Here is a 16,885-nt window from a genome sequence, read left to right as displayed (position 1 = left end):
TTTTCTGTTAACTACTTGCCTGGCCTTTTTCAGGTTCCCAGAATACAGTTCTTTGTGCTCCAGGGTAATTTTTGTTACTTCCCAAACAATAATTCTGATTAAAAAAAAAAAAAAAAAAAAAAGAGAGAGACAAACTAGTGCATTGCACCACCCTACAATAGGCTCACTGTTGATGCCAAATTAACTTGCCTCAGTGAATGGCAGAGCTCACATCTCACAGCCCACTTGGAGCTCCACTCTGCTCTGCCTCTGGGTTATGATATCATCTCTGAAGTCCCGCAAACACAGCTGAGCTCCACACTGCTCCCATTGTAGGTCCCACTTCTCTAAACATGGCGCTGGGGATCTCAGCCAAGCGGCAGAGCATCTTCTCTGCAGGAGATGGAAGAGGTGTTGGTGCCTCTGTGCCACTTTTTCTCCCCACAAATATTCACTAGCTATCCACAAAAGCAATGGACTTTCAAAATGCTGCTCACATGGGTGTTTATATCCTGTACTTATTGTCCTGCTTGTCTATGCATGAAGGGAAAAGCCTGTATCTATATAAAACCTCCATAATTAACTGTCTGAACATCAATATGAAGATGGGTAAGTTGTCATTTCCAAGGGTTGTTCAGAGGTGAGAAGCTATCTCCTTGCAGAAGCTTTCTTCTTGCACAATGTTTTGGCTACTCATCGTGCGTAAGTAAGGCTGTGCTGGTGTATGCGAAGGAACCTGAGTGAACATTTCTCTCACGCAAAGCATTTGCATTTCTTTCAGGGCTGCTTGCAACTTTTTGCTGGCCTGCTCTGTGGGAAGATGCTCACTTCCAGCTTCATGTGCTCCAGCACGTGTTGCCTAATGATCAACGCTTCTCCCTCAGCACAGCTGACAAGGAGCGTCTCTGTCACCCCAGCTGACACACGCTTGCTTTGTTAAATGACACAGGGTGCTGCTGTGCAAGGCACAAGTTCTCTCATGCTTTCAGCTAAACAATTTACTACTGTGATGTACATATCTTTCCCCAGCCCAGCGAGCAGGAGGAATGTAGAGTTTGTTATACATGCACCAGCTTGGCCAGCTCCAACCCACTTGACATTGCAAGAAGCAGTGAAAATAAAGTGATGTACTGACCTAATGGCTTACATGTAAGATTCAAACCTACTCTGTGTGACATCTTGGGAGGTGTTTTGCACTCTCGAACTGCCTACTGAGGTCTAGCCCTATGTGGTGTTTTTTGCTCTGCTACATTGCAGATTTCTCAGCCCTCCTGTCTCTACATCACCCTGGGCATAAGCAAATCCTGGGGTCTGGAAAGCACGCTTTGCTTGTCCACGCAAAATGCAGTATCTTCTGCAAATCAGCGACTGGGAACATAACCAAAGAGTTGAGGGAGGAGAGGAGGAAACCACGCTTGATCCCACGGAAACCACAACCCAATTTCACATGTAAGGCAATTAGCCAGGCACACATTTGGTTAGGGTGGCTGCGCCACTTTGTAAAACATGACCTTTTAATGAGCTCGGGGTTGGATCTGTGTTTCTGCTAGTCCACACTGGCCAAGGGAAAGGACTGACAATAAATTATCATCAGGAGAGGGGAGCAGGGGTAAAGCAGCCGTTGAAAATGCCGCGGCATCCTTGGTGTGGCAGCGCTGACTCAGGCAAATGATCCCGTGCCTGCTCCCTGATGCTGCTCTCTCCCAGATATTTCACAACTAGATATAAAAATCCCTGACTTAGACGTTCGTGGCTGCGCTCCCTGCAATGGGAAGCAGTAAAATGCCGATTTATGCTCTGAACCACAAAAGACTTTTATTGCTTGTATTTTTTATTTTTTTTTTAATGTAACTGTCTTGCCCTTAAATGTCTAATCCCTTTCTAACAGTCCCATGGAAGCGGCAGGGCTCAGGTATCCAGCAGCAACATGCTCCACAGGTTAAATGTGCTGTTTTTCAAGAGGACCAAGATGTTCACCAGCTCCCCAAATCCCTGCTTGTTGTGGCACGGGTGCTCCTTCTCTTCACGGAGAGGAAAGGAGGGCAGCAGCAAGCTGTCTGCTGCCGGCGTGGTCCAGCATGCTCCCCCAGCCCTCAGCCTTCGGAGTTTGTTAGAGGGTTATTCCATTGCTTGGAGTATTCCCTGACAGTCATAGGAACAGCTGTTCCTTTGGGAGAGGAAAAAAACCCAAAACTGAAACAGGGATTTAGGAGTCTGACTTCAGGCATATACATTTAAAGATATTGCCCAATTATTTCTTGATTTTTATTAATTACCATTAGTCATTTATGGCCTTTTTTAAAATTCAAGCTCTCAAGAAAAATATTACTTTAGGAAAAAGAGAAGTAATTTCATGAACAATTAGCAAAAGCTACAGCTGTGCCATAAAAAGAAATACTTGGGGGGGAAGAAACGTTTCACATTGAGCAGGACATGTGAGTTGTCAGAGGGATGGAAAGCCAGCAAGAACATAACACCAAGGGTGATGCTGGAGAGGGCTGATATGGGCAGTGGAAAGTACGCAGTGCAGCATCGCTGGGTTCATCATCATGCCTGCTGTTCATTACCAGCTTTATTAAGGATTTGAAAGTAATGGAAAACTACGCTATGTTAGGAAGAGCTGAAAGGAGCAGTAAGAGCAGAGAGAGGTGCAGGAAGGCTGTGGATGGGAGCAGAAGGCCAGTGGGATTTTATTTGATCCAGGTTCCCGAGGCTTTTGTGTGATTTTCCCCTGATAAAAGAGCATTGGTATCGTTTGTGGGTGCAGAGGGGGGCCATGAGAGGTCAGACAGGAGGTCTGGTTGGAGACAGATACCCGTGGGAGCCACCTTGCTGCTGAACAAAATCAATCGGCTTGGAAAGGTGGCTGATTTCAGAAGTCCTGCCTGCCTCTGGATTATATGGTGGAGCATGATCTAGCATGTTTAAAAGAAAACTGTGGTGCTGCAGAAGTTAACGCATGGCTCTGCCTGGTATGCAGCCAAACTGAAGAAAGGGGGAGAAACAAAAGAAACAAGAATCCTGAATCCAGAGATATTTAGAAATTGTGTTTAATGACAATCTAGAGAAACCATACAGCAAAACCAAGGGAGTGAGCTGCCGTAAGCTGTCATGGAAGAAACCCTCTGCCCACCGGATGCCACTGTTGCTCAACATTAAATTATATGGAGAAAACTCCTGTGGCAAGAGAATATTTGGTGCTCCAGCCATGCAAATACTGGCCCTTTCAGCAGCGCACTTCCTACTTATTTGGTGGTAGAGTTAAATCTTTTTGCAACTCACTGTCCCAGAGGTAGGCAAAGGTGGCAAAGCCAAGGACGAAGGACTGCATAAAATTTTACTTTTACTAAGCAGGACCTAAAAAGCCCAACTGGAGTTTTATTGTGTGAATCTTCAGGCTGACAGTCTCCATTAACCATCAGCTAATACTGCAGAGTCAGAGCAAACCTGGTGTCATGGCCTTGCACTATTAGAAAGTGTCCTTCGTCCCAGCAAAAGACCTCGGGGTGAGAATATTTAGCATGAAGAGCTATTGGCATAAGAGCCGTGCCTCTCAGCTCTGCATTGCAGTCGGCGTGGCACACGCCATCCCTCCACATCACAAATAAAACCATAATTTCTCAGCTGGATGCCTTTGGAAGCCACACACTAATACGCTTATATGGGAAGAGAGACCAGACAAGGTTCAAATAAAGAGCTCATGTAATAAATAAACATGAGGTCAGTATGGGAACAGCAATAATTGCTTTGTATGACAAGATTTGCATAGCAAACATTTGTGATTAATGTACAGCTAACATTAGGTAAGGAGCCTTCACTATCACTGCTCCATCTGCACCTTCCAATCTTGAAGGTACAGCAGCTCCAGCCAGAGCAATTAGTCACTGTTTACTGAAAGGCAGATAGAGCAAAATTTTTCTAGTTCAATATTTGAGCGAGTTTCATCCCACAGCCTCCCGTCAGATCTGTTTCAGCGACGGAAAGGAATTACACTTCTTTCCTCAGTCTGGCGAGAAGGGATGTTTAGCATCGCTGCTAATCCCGTCGGCAAGGACACGGGCTGGCTCCTGGCCTCTCCTGGCTGGGCTCACCCAAGTGATGTTTTCATGGAAAACCCTAAGCAAGAAGTCAAAGACTCCACACGTCAAGGCTCTGCTTCCCCACTGCCTTTTCTTTCTCCAGCCACTGTGCTGGCTGGCAGAATCAACGCTTGGCCACCACTGATGTACGCCAAGCTGTCCTGGGGCGGGGAGATGCAGCGCCAGGGCAATGAACCTTCCTTCTTTACATCTCTTTTCTGCAGAGTCCAGCTAATTCTTTTCAGCTAAAACTTCTGGCTCTTCAGAGAATAGCTGTAATCCAACTCGAAATTCTGTCTTGATTTGGGGATTTTTAAATTTTTTTCTTTTTTTAAAGACAAGCAAGCCTCTGGCTTTGCTGGAAAAGAGGCAATTTGGTAGGATGGGCTGGAGTGGACCCTCTGAGGTTGAGGTAATTCCTTTGGGAAAACTCTGAAGTTGGAGCTGCCTGGAGGGAAGATGCTCACTGCTGTGCTCTTCCGCTAAATCTGCTCCAGGGTGCCGGGGAAAGCTGTCGGGGTCACTGGGAACAGAAGCGCTCCGACAGACCAGATAGAAAGGGGTGAGAAGAGCTCCTTCATGCTGAGGAAATCCACAGGGGCTGGATTGGGTTGAGGAGGGAGCAAAAACTTAGAGCACACATTTCAGGGAAATAAAATGAAGAACTGAAAATGCCTCTACAGTCTTCTGTTGCACATTTACAGAGTTCAGTTCAGCTCTGACTGAGGCTGTGAGGATGCCGATCAGCTCATCAAGAGTGATAAATGGCAGCTGCTGTCTCAAAACTGTGATGAGATGTTGAGATTTTTGGTCACTGTCTTGCTGAGACAAGCCTTCCTGAGATGTCAGGCCCCCTGGACCTGTTAGGGAGAATGTCTGTTTCAGCATTTCAGCCCTGTGCTGGGGTGGGCACAGCAGTGGGCAATAGCGAGGGGGATGCTGTGGCAGCTTGGCTGGTGTTTGCAGGATCCCTGTACTGCAGTTGTCCCCACCCGGGTGCATCTAGGAGTTGCCACCAGGCTGGCAGGAGCCATCGAGATGGTGGATACTTAATGCAGTGGTTGGAGATGCCACCACACTTCTCCATGCCACAGATTTGCAGGCACTATGGAAAACATGGCTGATCATCAGCTTCTTCAGTGCAAAGTCCATCCACCATGTTGGAGGGTGAGCTCCAAGGTGCCACCACCCTGCGCCATAGTTATTGAAAACTCGCCCTTCTTTCCATCACTTTCACTTCAAAAGCTTTCCAGTCACCCCACCTGAGAGACAGGTACCTGCAGCCCCCAAATTTACCAGGGGGTGGCTGTCCTGCCTGGCACCCTGGTGATGAGAGCCTAGTGCAGGTGCCTTAGTCTTTGCACGTGAGGTGGGGAGGTGTGTGGCTGCAAGCACCCCGGCCTGTGGGGGCAGCACCCACGGAGGAGGGCGATGTGCCACGTCCCTGTGCGATCAGGTGTCAGCGGAAGCCCAAAGTGGAGGAGCCCGAGTGTACCTTGATGCTTTTCACACTTGGCTGGTACCACGGCTGGGATCGGCTGGGCCCAGCATGCGTTCTTCATCGCTTCATTAAGATTCTGCCTCCGCCTTTTGCTGGGGGATCCCCTCCCCACGGCTACTCCGGGAGGTGTTTCCGTGTCCCTCGGGACAGGCCCCTCCCTGCCCCGGCTGCGCGCTGCCCCGGGACGGCGGCAGAAGTTCCCTGCGGCGGCACCGCTGTCCCTGGGGCCGCGCGCGCACGCCCGCGCACACGCACGCGGCGGGGATTTTCGCGAGCTCCCTCGCACACGCAGCTGACCCGGTTTTGTTTTGTTTTGCACGAGCAGCGAGCGTGCACACGCGCAACCGCACGTGCACAACCCACCCACCCTTAATTTTCGGCGGGGAAAGTGAGAGCGCGCACGGCAGGCTCGCGGAGGCGCGCGGCGATGCCCGTGTTTTGTTTTTTTTTCACCGAAAAGTGACATCCCCGCGCGCGCACCTGTCCCTCCGCGTTGGACGAGGGGCGGGAGTGCCCCCGCCACCGCCCCGCGCGGCTCCGCAGGTGCGGAGGGAAGTGTGGGGTGGGGGGCGCGGCGGCTGAGGCGGGGCGGTCCCGCACGGCGCCGGCCCCCGCCCGCCCCCTCGCTCTGTCCCGCCGCTCTTCCTTCGCCGCCTCGTCGCGGTTCCGCGCCGTTCCGCGCCGCTCCGCTCCCCGCGTGCTGGCGGTGCAGCGCCCCGCGGCCGGCAGCGGCGGCCGCCCCGTCGGCGCCGCGGCGAGCCCGCCGAGGGGCGGCGCTGGGGGCGGTGGCTCGGCGGCGGCAACTTTTGGGAGCCGGCGGCGGCAGCGCGGAGGCTGCGCGGGGGATGGCGGCGACGTTGAGGCAGTGGCGGCGTTGAGGCAGTGGCGGCGGCGCGATGCCGGCGGCGGCCGGGGGGCTGCTGTGGTGGAGCTGCTGCGTGCTGGCGGCGGCGGCGGCCGGGGCCCCGCGGACCGCCGCGGCGGCACAGGCAGGTGGGTGAGCGAGCGACCCGGTCCGCGGTGAGGGACGGAGAGGGGGTCTTATGGAGTCGGCGGAGCGGCGTCCTCCCACCAACTTCTCCGCAAGCTCGGCGGGGCTGCGAGCAGAGGGTTCCCATCCCCTTGCGCAGGGTGCGGGAGTTTGTTCGGGTCCCGCGGAGAGGCGGCTGCCAGAGGGCGACAAGCCCTTGCGGGAGCCGCCGGGCAACGAGCGGAGCCGGCGGCCGCGGATCTTCCGCGCAGGTCGCCGCTTCCGAGCAATGTCGTGGCAACACCACTTTATTTTTATTATAAATGATAGCGTGTGCCGCGCTGAGGATCTGCCTTGGAGCCCCTCTCGGAGCGCTGCCCTTTCTCGGCAGCGGCTCTCCGCTGTCCTCGCTCTGGTGGCGGCTGCCCGGGCTCCGGGGCCGCTCTTCTCCTCCACAGCCCCGGCCGGGCGCGGTGTCCCCGCCGGCCGCGCAGGTGCCGCCGCTACCGCTCCGACGGGCTGCGCGTTCCGAAACTTTGTGCTGCGCCGGGCAGACGAGAAAGCTTTTCCCTCACATGTATACATTGTAGCTATAAGGTGTGTCCAAACACTGCAACGTAAACACAGGTCCAAGCGTATTTGCGCACGGGGCATAGCGAGCAGGTGGCTTGGAAGTTAAACCCGGGAAAGCAGCGTTTTCCTCCGGCAGAGTCTCCCCTGATTTTTTAACTTTCTGGTGGGAAACGTGCAGCGTTGGCTTGATTTTATATAATTTTTATTTGGCATCGGAGCAGCGCTCTCCACCGCTGTGGTACCGGGGCTGTGCCGGTGTAGTCGCCCGGGGAGGGCACCGGGATCGCCTCCCGCTGCGTCGGCTTCTCGGGCGCCTTTGCTGTGAATAAAACATTAAAAGAAAATATAGTCAATCTTTATAACTTTTTTTTTTTCTTCTCTTCTCCCCGGTGATGCAAAATGTATGATGCTTGGGCGTTATTGGTGCAACAGCTCCTCATTCTCACAATTCAGTTTATATTTTGGGGCTTTATGTAACTGAGATGATGCCGTGTTTGACGAGAAGTGAAAGAAACGTGTCCCGGCTCTGCTTGCCTGGTTAGGCTTCGCAGGCAGTTTTTGATCTTGATGCACAGTTTACTTTTCCTGCGTGTGATTGTTTTCTAATCCTTGAAATCAGCAGGAGTGAAACACTGGGCTGCTGCTGCTTTTCCTTGTGTTGTCTTTTCCTGCGGTTTGGATCAGTAAATTGCAGCTGAAGGAGCATTTCATTTCTGGTTTCACAGGCTCTGGTTTACCGTACCTTTTTTGCCTGCCTCCCTGTTTACACACAGCCTCTCTTCCCTGACTTGGTACTTTTCTGTCTCAGACTTTCCCTGTAGTCTGTCCCAATTTTGTGCAGCAGCCCTCCTCACTGGACTGCTCCCCTGCTCTCTGGCCCTCCTTCCCCACCGCTCAGCTGTGGCTGTTGGAGTGGACAATCATAAAGATGCTCCCTTGCTGGATTTATAACCCAGTGAAAATAAAGGGCATTGGTCCAGGATTGCTGTCCTGTCTGTCTTGACACCTCTGGGGAACCCTCATGGATTTGTGATGCAGAAAAGCTGCTGTGCCCTGCACTATGCAAAAAATAAATCTGTTTGTTAAAGTAATGGGGTTGGAATGACATTTTCTGTTTGGAGGGTTTTGGGTGCTGCTGTGGGCAATGGCAGTTATTAATGATTGACTTGCTGCTTGGCACTTACTGAAATAGCAAAGTAGGCTGGCCAGGTGAGCATGGATTTGCAAATGTTTAGGATGCCCTACAATATGGGCTTTCCTGGCTTTTGGGGATGTTAGGATGGGGCTGTTGCTGCCACCTTCATCAAGGGAGATGATCATGTCTTCAGTCATGCAAGCAAGTTGTTGGCCAAACTTTTGATTTCATTTTCCCACATCTGTTGGTTAAGATGCAAATATGTGAATACTTTGGAGGTTTTTTTCTTTATTAATTGTGTCTCCGTGCTTGGGCATATAATGTTCACAGTGCACAGCTCAGCCAGGGTCACGTGAGCCAAACAGTTTGGGCTATTACCTGGAAGCTAGTGAGTCTTTGTTCTGCTTGGAAATAGCAGATAAATTAACTCCTTTTTCTGATACATGGAGCTGTTGAGTTGTTAAATAATTACAGCCAAATTAACTTAGTGCTCTTTGAACTATTCAACTGCTCTGAGAAATTAATTGTACTTCAAATATTTTTGCAGTGTGTTTTGTTGGTGGTTTGATTTTTGTTTGTTTGTTTTGTTGTTGTTTTTGTTATTTTTTTTTTCTCTCTCCGGTGAGGAGCATGTTCAAGGTGATGGGTGTGCAAGGCTTTAATTTCATGCTGCTGCTCCTCTCTGGGCCATGCTGGATGGGACATGCCACATGCCCATGGAGAGATGCAGCTCCTCTCCTTCGCAGCAGCCCTCCTTGGCACCCCTCCCGTTTATTCCGCCACGATGTCTATTTGATGGTTAAAATTAGGCTGAGCTCTGAGTGCCTTTGCAAAGGCACGTTAAATATTGACTGGGAGTTTCAGCCCATAGCTGCCATCAGATGACTCAGTCCCTGCAAAGGAGATGTCCCATCTCAGCCCTTTTACCAAGGGGGAACGGGGACTGTTATGGAGTCCTGTTCCCCACAGTGCGTGCCTGTCTTTAGGGCTGTGGTGGGGGGAGCCTCTGCATAATAACCAGAGCAGTGCTTGAGTGACTTAGTTGTGACTTCCTTTTTTTTTTTTTTTCTTTTTTTAAAGAGATGGTAATTGATGTATATGTTTATGGATTCTGGCACTAAGAGCTGTGCTTGTAATTAACATGAAAACAGTAATAATAAGGACCTGAAATGCCTGCCTATGAGTAAACGAAATGAAACTTGGCATAGGCAGCTCGTGAGGGGAGAAGCCTTTCTGCATGGTAGTGAAGCAGGATGGGGAGTGGGATAAGCCACGTTGGGTCCCTTGTGAGTGTGGCAGCTGAGGGTGCAGCAGCCTGCAGGTGCACTGAGTTGAGCTGCAAGTGCTGCTTTGCACTCCGACCTTAATTTGTAATGCTGAGTGGTTCTAAAATGTGTCCTCAGTTTTCTGACAAAGAATTAGCCACAGCCCTCAATTTAACTAAATGTTTCCTTCTAAATTTCAGGGGATGTAAAGTTATTTTCATTTGTTTTGAATTAGATACATTTAAACAAACCACAGGTAGTTCACTCATGCTGTATGTGGAAGTGTAGTGTGTCATCGAGAGCATGCACATGTTCAAAGGCTTTATGGAAAAAGAGCTTTATGCAAGTCACTGCCAGACCTGGTGAGCTGCTCGGGTGGGCTGTGAGCCTTTTCTGTGGGCTGCGATGATGGGGTGCCGTGGGGTGTGCGGGGTGGCTGCCTGCAGCCTTGCTGTGTGAGCATCTCTAGGTGGCAGCAGCCCCCAGGAGCTCCCAGGCAGCAGGATCTAGAGTTGGAGATGTGATTTCCCAGGCTCTGGTCCTGCTGCTCAGCACCCCTCCACAGCCTCTCCCTGGCTAGGGAGTAGCTTTTTGGTGCCTAAAGGGGGTACAACAAATGGGCCATCTCTGGAGTCCTGCCCCCACCTCCCTTGCCCTTGGTTGCAGGACAGGGGAGTGGTAATAATGTGCTGAGAGAGTAATGCAGAAGACCATGAAGTCCTTCAAATGAGCAACCAAAGGAGCTCAGGTGACTTCAAGGAGGAGTTAAGGATGGTTTGGTTGTACTCAAAAGTGCTTAAAATTGGCAGTGAATTTCTAGGTTTGAATTCTAGAGGACCCGTTAGGCTAAGCAGTAAGTCAGGACCAGACTGGGTACTGAAGGTGAACAAGTTCAAACTAGAAATTAAGTGCATGCTCTTAATAGTGTAGCAAACATTGTGGCAAGTTAGAAAAAGAAAGAGAAGAAATCCTATTACTCAACACAATTAAGTGTGATCAGATGGTCCTTGTAAAACACATGCACTTGCTTAGAAGGAAGGTGCAGTCCATAGTGCATGGTGTGGTTTTGATTTTCTTTTTATTTGTTTTGGGTTGGTGTTTTTTTTTTGTTTGCTTGTTTTTGGGTTGTTGTGGTGTGTTTTTTGTTTTGTGGGTTTTTTTTGTTTGTTTGTTTGTGGTTTTGTTTTGTGGTGGCTTTTTTTTTTTTAATATTCATTCTGGTCCTTTTCTTGGAATGCAAGTGCTTCGACATCACAGTGAACTCTCTCCTGATTTCTTTAGGACAGTAAGGGTGAGCTTGTGCGTGGTGGTTGGTATGGGGAAACAGGTTGGTTCCCTGAAAGCTTCTGAACTTGGTTAGTGCCCTGCCTGCACAGATACAGGTTTAACACTGTGTTTATGCTCTTAAGACTATTGGTAAGTGGTGGCAACTCTGTAGGAATAGCTCAGCCTCTTCTCTCTGTGGGCTCTGCTTCTCTCAGTGTGCTGAGGCAGTTTCACCAGGAAAGGAATGAGGGCTTGTTCCTGGGATTTTCTTTTTCCTGTGGTGTGAGTGAAGGCAGGAGGAGGTGATCACAACTCAGCTGTGTCCTGTGTCTCACATGTGTGCTGAGCTGACAAGTCCTCAGGGTGTTCAATGGGCTCTTGTTTTCACTGACTTAAAGCTTTTACTTTTGCAAACAAGTGCGGGCTGCTGGTGGGTTTTTGTACCCGTGTAGCTGAAGCTGAATTATCCCATGGGAACACTGGAGTCTGCCAGAAAGATTTGTCATTTCAGCAACTCTAGTTAATGTTTGTTTAGCAACTTCTTGCTTTGGACGAACAGTTTAAGCTGTGCTCGGTGGCAGCTTCCCTGTGATGATCTGTGTGTCCACGTGATAGATAGTCTAATTTCTGCACTGTCCGCTACCTCTGCTGGGCATACGGGTGCATGCCAAGCCTCCTGAAGTCTTTGAACAGCTGCTGCTATATATATATGTTTATACTTTTTTTTTTTTTTTCTCAGCCTGCAAGGGAAAGTTGTCCTTCTTCCAACTTTGCATAAAAGGGGGTGCAAAGTCCAGGACAGCTTGTGCATCAGTGATACCTGAGGGTCTGACACTGGAAGGCATTTGGGCAGCAAAGTCTGTAATTTAAACCACAGGAGCAAGTACTAGTCACACTGTAAACTTGTACTGTAAGAATACCAAGAATATAAAAACGTACAAGGTATAGAAATTCACACTGTAAGAGTATCAAGAAGTATTTCTGTTTTCCAGTGTTAACTATGTTTTGTTTCAATGCCTGAAGCCTATAAAATATAGCTCCTGACAAAGGAGTAGGTGGTAAAATAGGTAAATGGGAAAGTAAGTCCCAAACCCCCAAACCTTTACTGGTTGCAGTTCATTTCAGAGCTATAACAAAAAAAAAAAAAAAAAAAAAAAAAAAAAAAAAAAATCAGTCATCCTATGCTGTAAATTCCCTTTTAGATATTTCTAAGATGGACTAAGTTTGTGTTTTGATTCCTCTTCTGATGTCAGCTAGGCGTACAGTAACTGAACAGGCATTTATAACTTGATCTTTCTTGATCTTTTCCTAATAAATCAGTGTTGCAATGTGGGCTCTTGTCACATAGTGACATGAATCCTGTATCTCACCACCAGCTGGTGTTGAGCATACAGAAATACAGCGCTTATAGATATCTTCTAAAAAACAATCTGAGTGGGCACTGGTTTACGGAACCAGCCTGTAGCTGATGCCAGGGACGGGTGAACCTTTTCTCCTCAGTGTTCATGCCTGGTTTCTGGGTGGTGCTGATGCACCCTCACCTTGAGCAGCATTAACCCACTCCACCAAAAGTGAGGATTCTATCTCCCTGCTGTTATGTGGGGTGACAACTACCCACCATAAACCTCAGTGCTTCTGTGTTTCAGAGTGTGCACCAAACTATCAGAGCAACCAGGAGTGTAAGAAAGTTGGGGAAATGGGGCTTGGCAGAACTTGGGGAAGGCAGGGGCCCCGAGGCAGAGCTCAGCTGTGTGCTGGCCAGGGGCTGAGCTGCCTCATAGCAGGCAGGTCTCTGTCACAGGCTGCTCCCACAGGGTGTCTGGGGAGGATGCTGAGCTGGGGGACATGCTGCTGACAGGTTTTAAGTTCATGTGTGGAGGCTGCTGTAGCACTGCAGGACAATATCTGACCCTTCAGACACAGCTGCTTGAATAATCTGCTTAATAAACATTTATTAAGAGCTGTGGTACCTGACCTCTCTCTTTTTTTTCATCCTTCCCAAGTTTTGCGGCATTGTGGTTCATGAAGGAAACAGGTCAAGTCGGAGGGAGGTTGAAGAATAAAGCTTGCACACTGAAAAACAAACAAATTAAAACAAACAAAAAAGCCCAAACAAACAAAACCCCATCACTTTTCAACCAAGTTGTGTTATGAATAAGTTGGAAAAGCCCAAAGTTTGTGAAATGGTGACGGCAGCCTTGGTTGTAGCATCACTGTAAGAGAGTGCACTGCTCTTGTGTCTGAGGGGGAAGCCTCTGAAACCTGCCCTGTCCTGGGGACTTTCAGCACGACTTGGCTCCTGCCACTCATTCGTGCCTTTCTAAATGGTTCCTCCACACCTTCATCTCCCGTTTTCCTAGTAAAGCATCTCCTACAGGGCAGGTGTCCCTTGCTCATGCTTGCAGCTCGGTGAGGTGCTGGAGCAGATATTGTAGATCCACTTGCACACTTTCCACTTAAGCATCTGCTTAAATACCTCTGTGCACAGATCTGAACGTGCCAGCAGATTTGTAGCAGTTTGGCTCCCCTGAACGCCAGCAAGCTACTGAGGAATGTCTCCCGTGGACAAAGCTCCTGTGACAGGAGCTGGCACTGGCAGCGTGGGGCTGTTTTGGTGCATGAACAGGAAGAAAAATCATCACACTTTACTTGATGCACATTCTAATGTTCAATTTCCATTAATTGAAATTACATTGAAATATCAAGCATTTTAAGCATAAAAGTTTATGTACCATGGTTAGCATGCTAATGGAATATTTTAGGCATCTTTTAAGGTTAGGCTTGCAAACAGATGCAATAGTAAGCATTTGTTTGTAAGAGTTATTTTGCTTTAACCCCTTTTCTAAGAGTGTCCATATACAGGCAACTGTTCGTTGGCTGTGATGTGGCTGCCGTCCAGCTATAATTTTAAGATTTTTTTTTTTCTAGTCCACTATACAAAGTTGAATTGTAGATATTTTTGCTCATTATCTTTGGTAGTAAAAATGTGTATATCTAAATTTAAATTGCTGTTTGCTGAGGATATGTGACAGTATTTATAATTCAGTATTATTTTATTATCTCTTTGAAAGGACAAAAAAAGGCTCATTTATTTCAAGAGATATTTCTGTAGAGCATAAAAATACCAGTGAAGTAGCTAACGTTTTCCAGTTGTTGTTGACTTCAAATTTAGCAACCATTGTCCCTGTTGATGTATTTGATGCTCTAAAAATGTACTTGCCATTAAGTAGGAAGCTGAAGTGATTGGTAGGCAGATAATATTCTTTAGTAGCTATTAATAATGTTCAGAGGACGTACGCATTGGAGCATATGGAAAAAGCCATGGAATTGCATAGGGAGGAGGCAAAAATAATGTATATGGCTGCTTTATTTGAAAGCCGCCTTTATTGCTCTATCTGTACGTACTGCAGCGATTGCTGCCCGAATTAACACATCGTGAGCGGGAGAAACGGATAGGCAAACAGAATGGTGTGCGGCTAATTTTGTTTAGCAAATTGAGATCTGATCCCTGCTATTTCACACCCTTGGCAAGCTGACACAGTCGCTCATCCCAGTGTCCCAGTGAAATGCCTGGGGACCTGATTCTGCCGGGGGCTTGGGCGGCGTGAGGCAGGACTCACTCCCCCTGGCGCCACCGGAGCTCCTGGGAATGAGGGGGATTAATATCCCGTTAAGAGAAAATGGAAATTTTCAAAACAAATGCGAAGCCATTGCAGCTTTTCTCTCTCCTTTTGTCTGTTCTTGAAGTAGAGGAGGGCTTTTGTGCTGGTTTCGACGTGCCCTCCAGTTGCTGTGAGTTTCTCCCTGGATTTCTCTGTGGGGAGGATTCTTTTTCTTTGTGTCCCAGAGTTTTGATCTGCTCTCGAAATCATGCACGTTTGTGTCCTCTTGTGCAACATGTTTAAAACTGCTGGGAGCTTGACGAGCTGCGCAGCCCTGGTGTCACCCCGGGGCTGTACTTTGTGTTGGGAAGGTCGTATTAGAAAAATGTAAAATTATGAGAGACTATAAATAGTGGTGATAACTTTTACAGCATTTACATCACCCTTGTGCTGTATAACATGCTGAAGTTACGGGCTATGTTTGCTTCTAATGTTGCTTCATGTGTCAGTGGGAAATCTTGTTATGTCACGATACAACAGGCAGCTGCTGCATTGATAATGTGGTGTCTGTGGCACAGGTTTCTTTCTGGAGTTGCTAACAACTGTAGCAATGCTTTTCATTTTCTGTGGCTTTGTCCAACTGCTCAGAAAGGAAATAAAATCAGGTCTGTGCTGAATATTTTTGGCTGCTCAAGGGTTTTGGTGTGCAGCTCAAACCTTTAATAAAATAGCTTTTAAATAGCCTTTTATTAGTATTCACTTCCTTGTAGTAACTAAAGACTGGGGACAGAAGGAGATTTTTTTTTTTCTTTTAAGATTTGCAAATAGATTCACACAGTGTTTTTGCCCGCAAATTTCTTCATGTTAATTTTATCCCAAGATCTTAGAGTTGTGAGAATCCCAGTCTTTGCATAAAGAAGGAAAAGCATCTTTAGCTCCTCCGTGTGCAGATGAAAGTAAAAACTCCTGTAGCTTAAGAAACAGGGACATCCAGGAATTGTTTTTATAAGCCATGGTTTTTAACTTATTGGTAAGATTTTATGCAGGGGTTGGTTGACTCATTTTTCTTCCAATGTCTGGGAATTATTGCTGGTGACTTTGGAGATGGAAACATGGGTTTATTAAGATTCTAATAGCTCTAGTCTGATTGCTGCCATGACGTATGGTTAAGGCATTAAAATATAGGGGTTATGCCTCATGTTATAGTAGAACAATTACTGGGTAGGTGTCCTTTGATGCTGGAAAATGAGCTTGCCAAACTTTTGCTGTCAACTTGAATAATCTCAGTCTCACTGAAGGCCCACAGAAATGAGAATAAAAACATTATGAATAGTAGCTATCTCCAAGTAAAGGCCATATGAGGGTCTGTGATTTCTGTAGGTCCTGTCTGTCCCAGATGGTTCCTGTCCATTTGGGCAGAAAGCTTCTGCTCCAAATAGTATCTACCCTGGGCTTCTCCTGGATTAGAAGTGTCTAAATTGTCCTGTTCAAGAATTGCTGTGGTACTTGTTTCCATTGGGTTTTTAAGTCTAGCTTTTTTTTTTTTTTTTTTGCAGTAATGTGATAAAATGACATCAACTACTGGTACATACATGACATCAGTATTTGTAAGAGCATCCTTTTTGGCTCACTGATGACTGGGTCCTTCCTCCAATGGGGAGCTTTGGTGTTCGGTAGCATCTGTCAGGCTTAAATCTGTTTGTCTTGCCATCTGGGGCCAATTTAAGTTTTTTATTGTTTGTCCTGAGCCTTTATGATGCTGGTGTCTCCCTAGGGCACAGTTGGTGTTTAAGCACTTTATGGAGGCAGTGCTGTTGCAGGCTTTTGCAGGAGGAGCACTGGAGCAATGCCAGACAAGGAGCAGGGATGCACTGGTACCTGTGGTGTTGCTCTTTGATTTGGATAGTGCCGATGTGAGCCAAAGTGCCACATTTTTTGGGGATCTGAACTGACTCTTGCAGAGCATGCCTAAGGTGACTGAAGGACATCCTATGTGTGTTTCTTAAACCACTCGTTGATTAAATTCTCTGAGAACTCGTATGAACTGGAGCATGCCTGTGTTTCTAGGAATATCTGGAATAACTCCCCCGTTTATTTGGTGGCACAGTCTCAGAGGCTTTCCTTCCTTTTTCTAGTATGAGGTGCTGGAACAGTGTTACTTCTCAGATCACACAAACCTTAGTAATACTGAGTATATAGATGCCAAGTGATATAGGGCTATAGTGCCATGCAGAGGTGTGATAGAAATAAGCATAAGCAGCAGGTACCAGATTACCAGGAAAGGGTGGAGAGAGGAGCAAACATAACCTTGAAGTCCTCTCTGTGGTCTAACTATAGGTTAGATGATTAAGTACAGGCTTGAGGGTACTAGAGTTGCTTTTTCCTGAGTCTCTGCAAACATTTTAACGTATGTCTCAAGAACTGTGATAACAGGTCTTTCCACTGACATGCATCCCAAGGGAGCTGGCAGTTACTACCTCAGCGATAGCCTTTGTTTTTTAACAATTTACTTAAT

At 47.6% G+C, this 16,885-nt stretch overlaps 1 protein-coding gene across 6 annotated transcripts in view; it reads left to right on the top strand.

The window, feature by feature from the left end:
- The first annotated feature begins 6,344 nt into the window (after positions 1 to 6,344).
- The window catches only part of ERBB4 (erb-b2 receptor tyrosine kinase 4), a 616,649-nt gene continuing 606,108 nt past the window's right edge, over positions 6,345 to 16,885 (top strand). For 4 of the 6 annotated variants that reach the window (XM_071811273.1, XM_071811270.1, XM_071811272.1 and 1 more), the window contains exon 1: positions 6,346 to 6,552. In XM_071811273.1, the coding sequence (XP_071667374.1) occupies positions 6,456 to 6,552 (97 nt within the window). In that variant the 5' untranslated portion in view covers positions 6,346 to 6,455. Of the gene's footprint in view, positions 6,553 to 16,885 lie in introns of all 6 variants that reach the window. The other 2 variants (XM_071811269.1, XM_065840604.2) reach the window with 2 other exon arrangements.

The sequence above is a fragment of the Patagioenas fasciata genome, chromosome 7, assembly GCF_037038585.1.
Source record: "Patagioenas fasciata isolate bPatFas1 chromosome 7, bPatFas1.hap1, whole genome shotgun sequence".
Taxonomy (NCBI): Eukaryota; Metazoa; Chordata; class Aves; order Columbiformes; family Columbidae; genus Patagioenas; species Patagioenas fasciata.
Note: the sequence above shows the minus strand (reverse complement) of the source record. Positions and strands in the feature narration are given on the sequence as shown.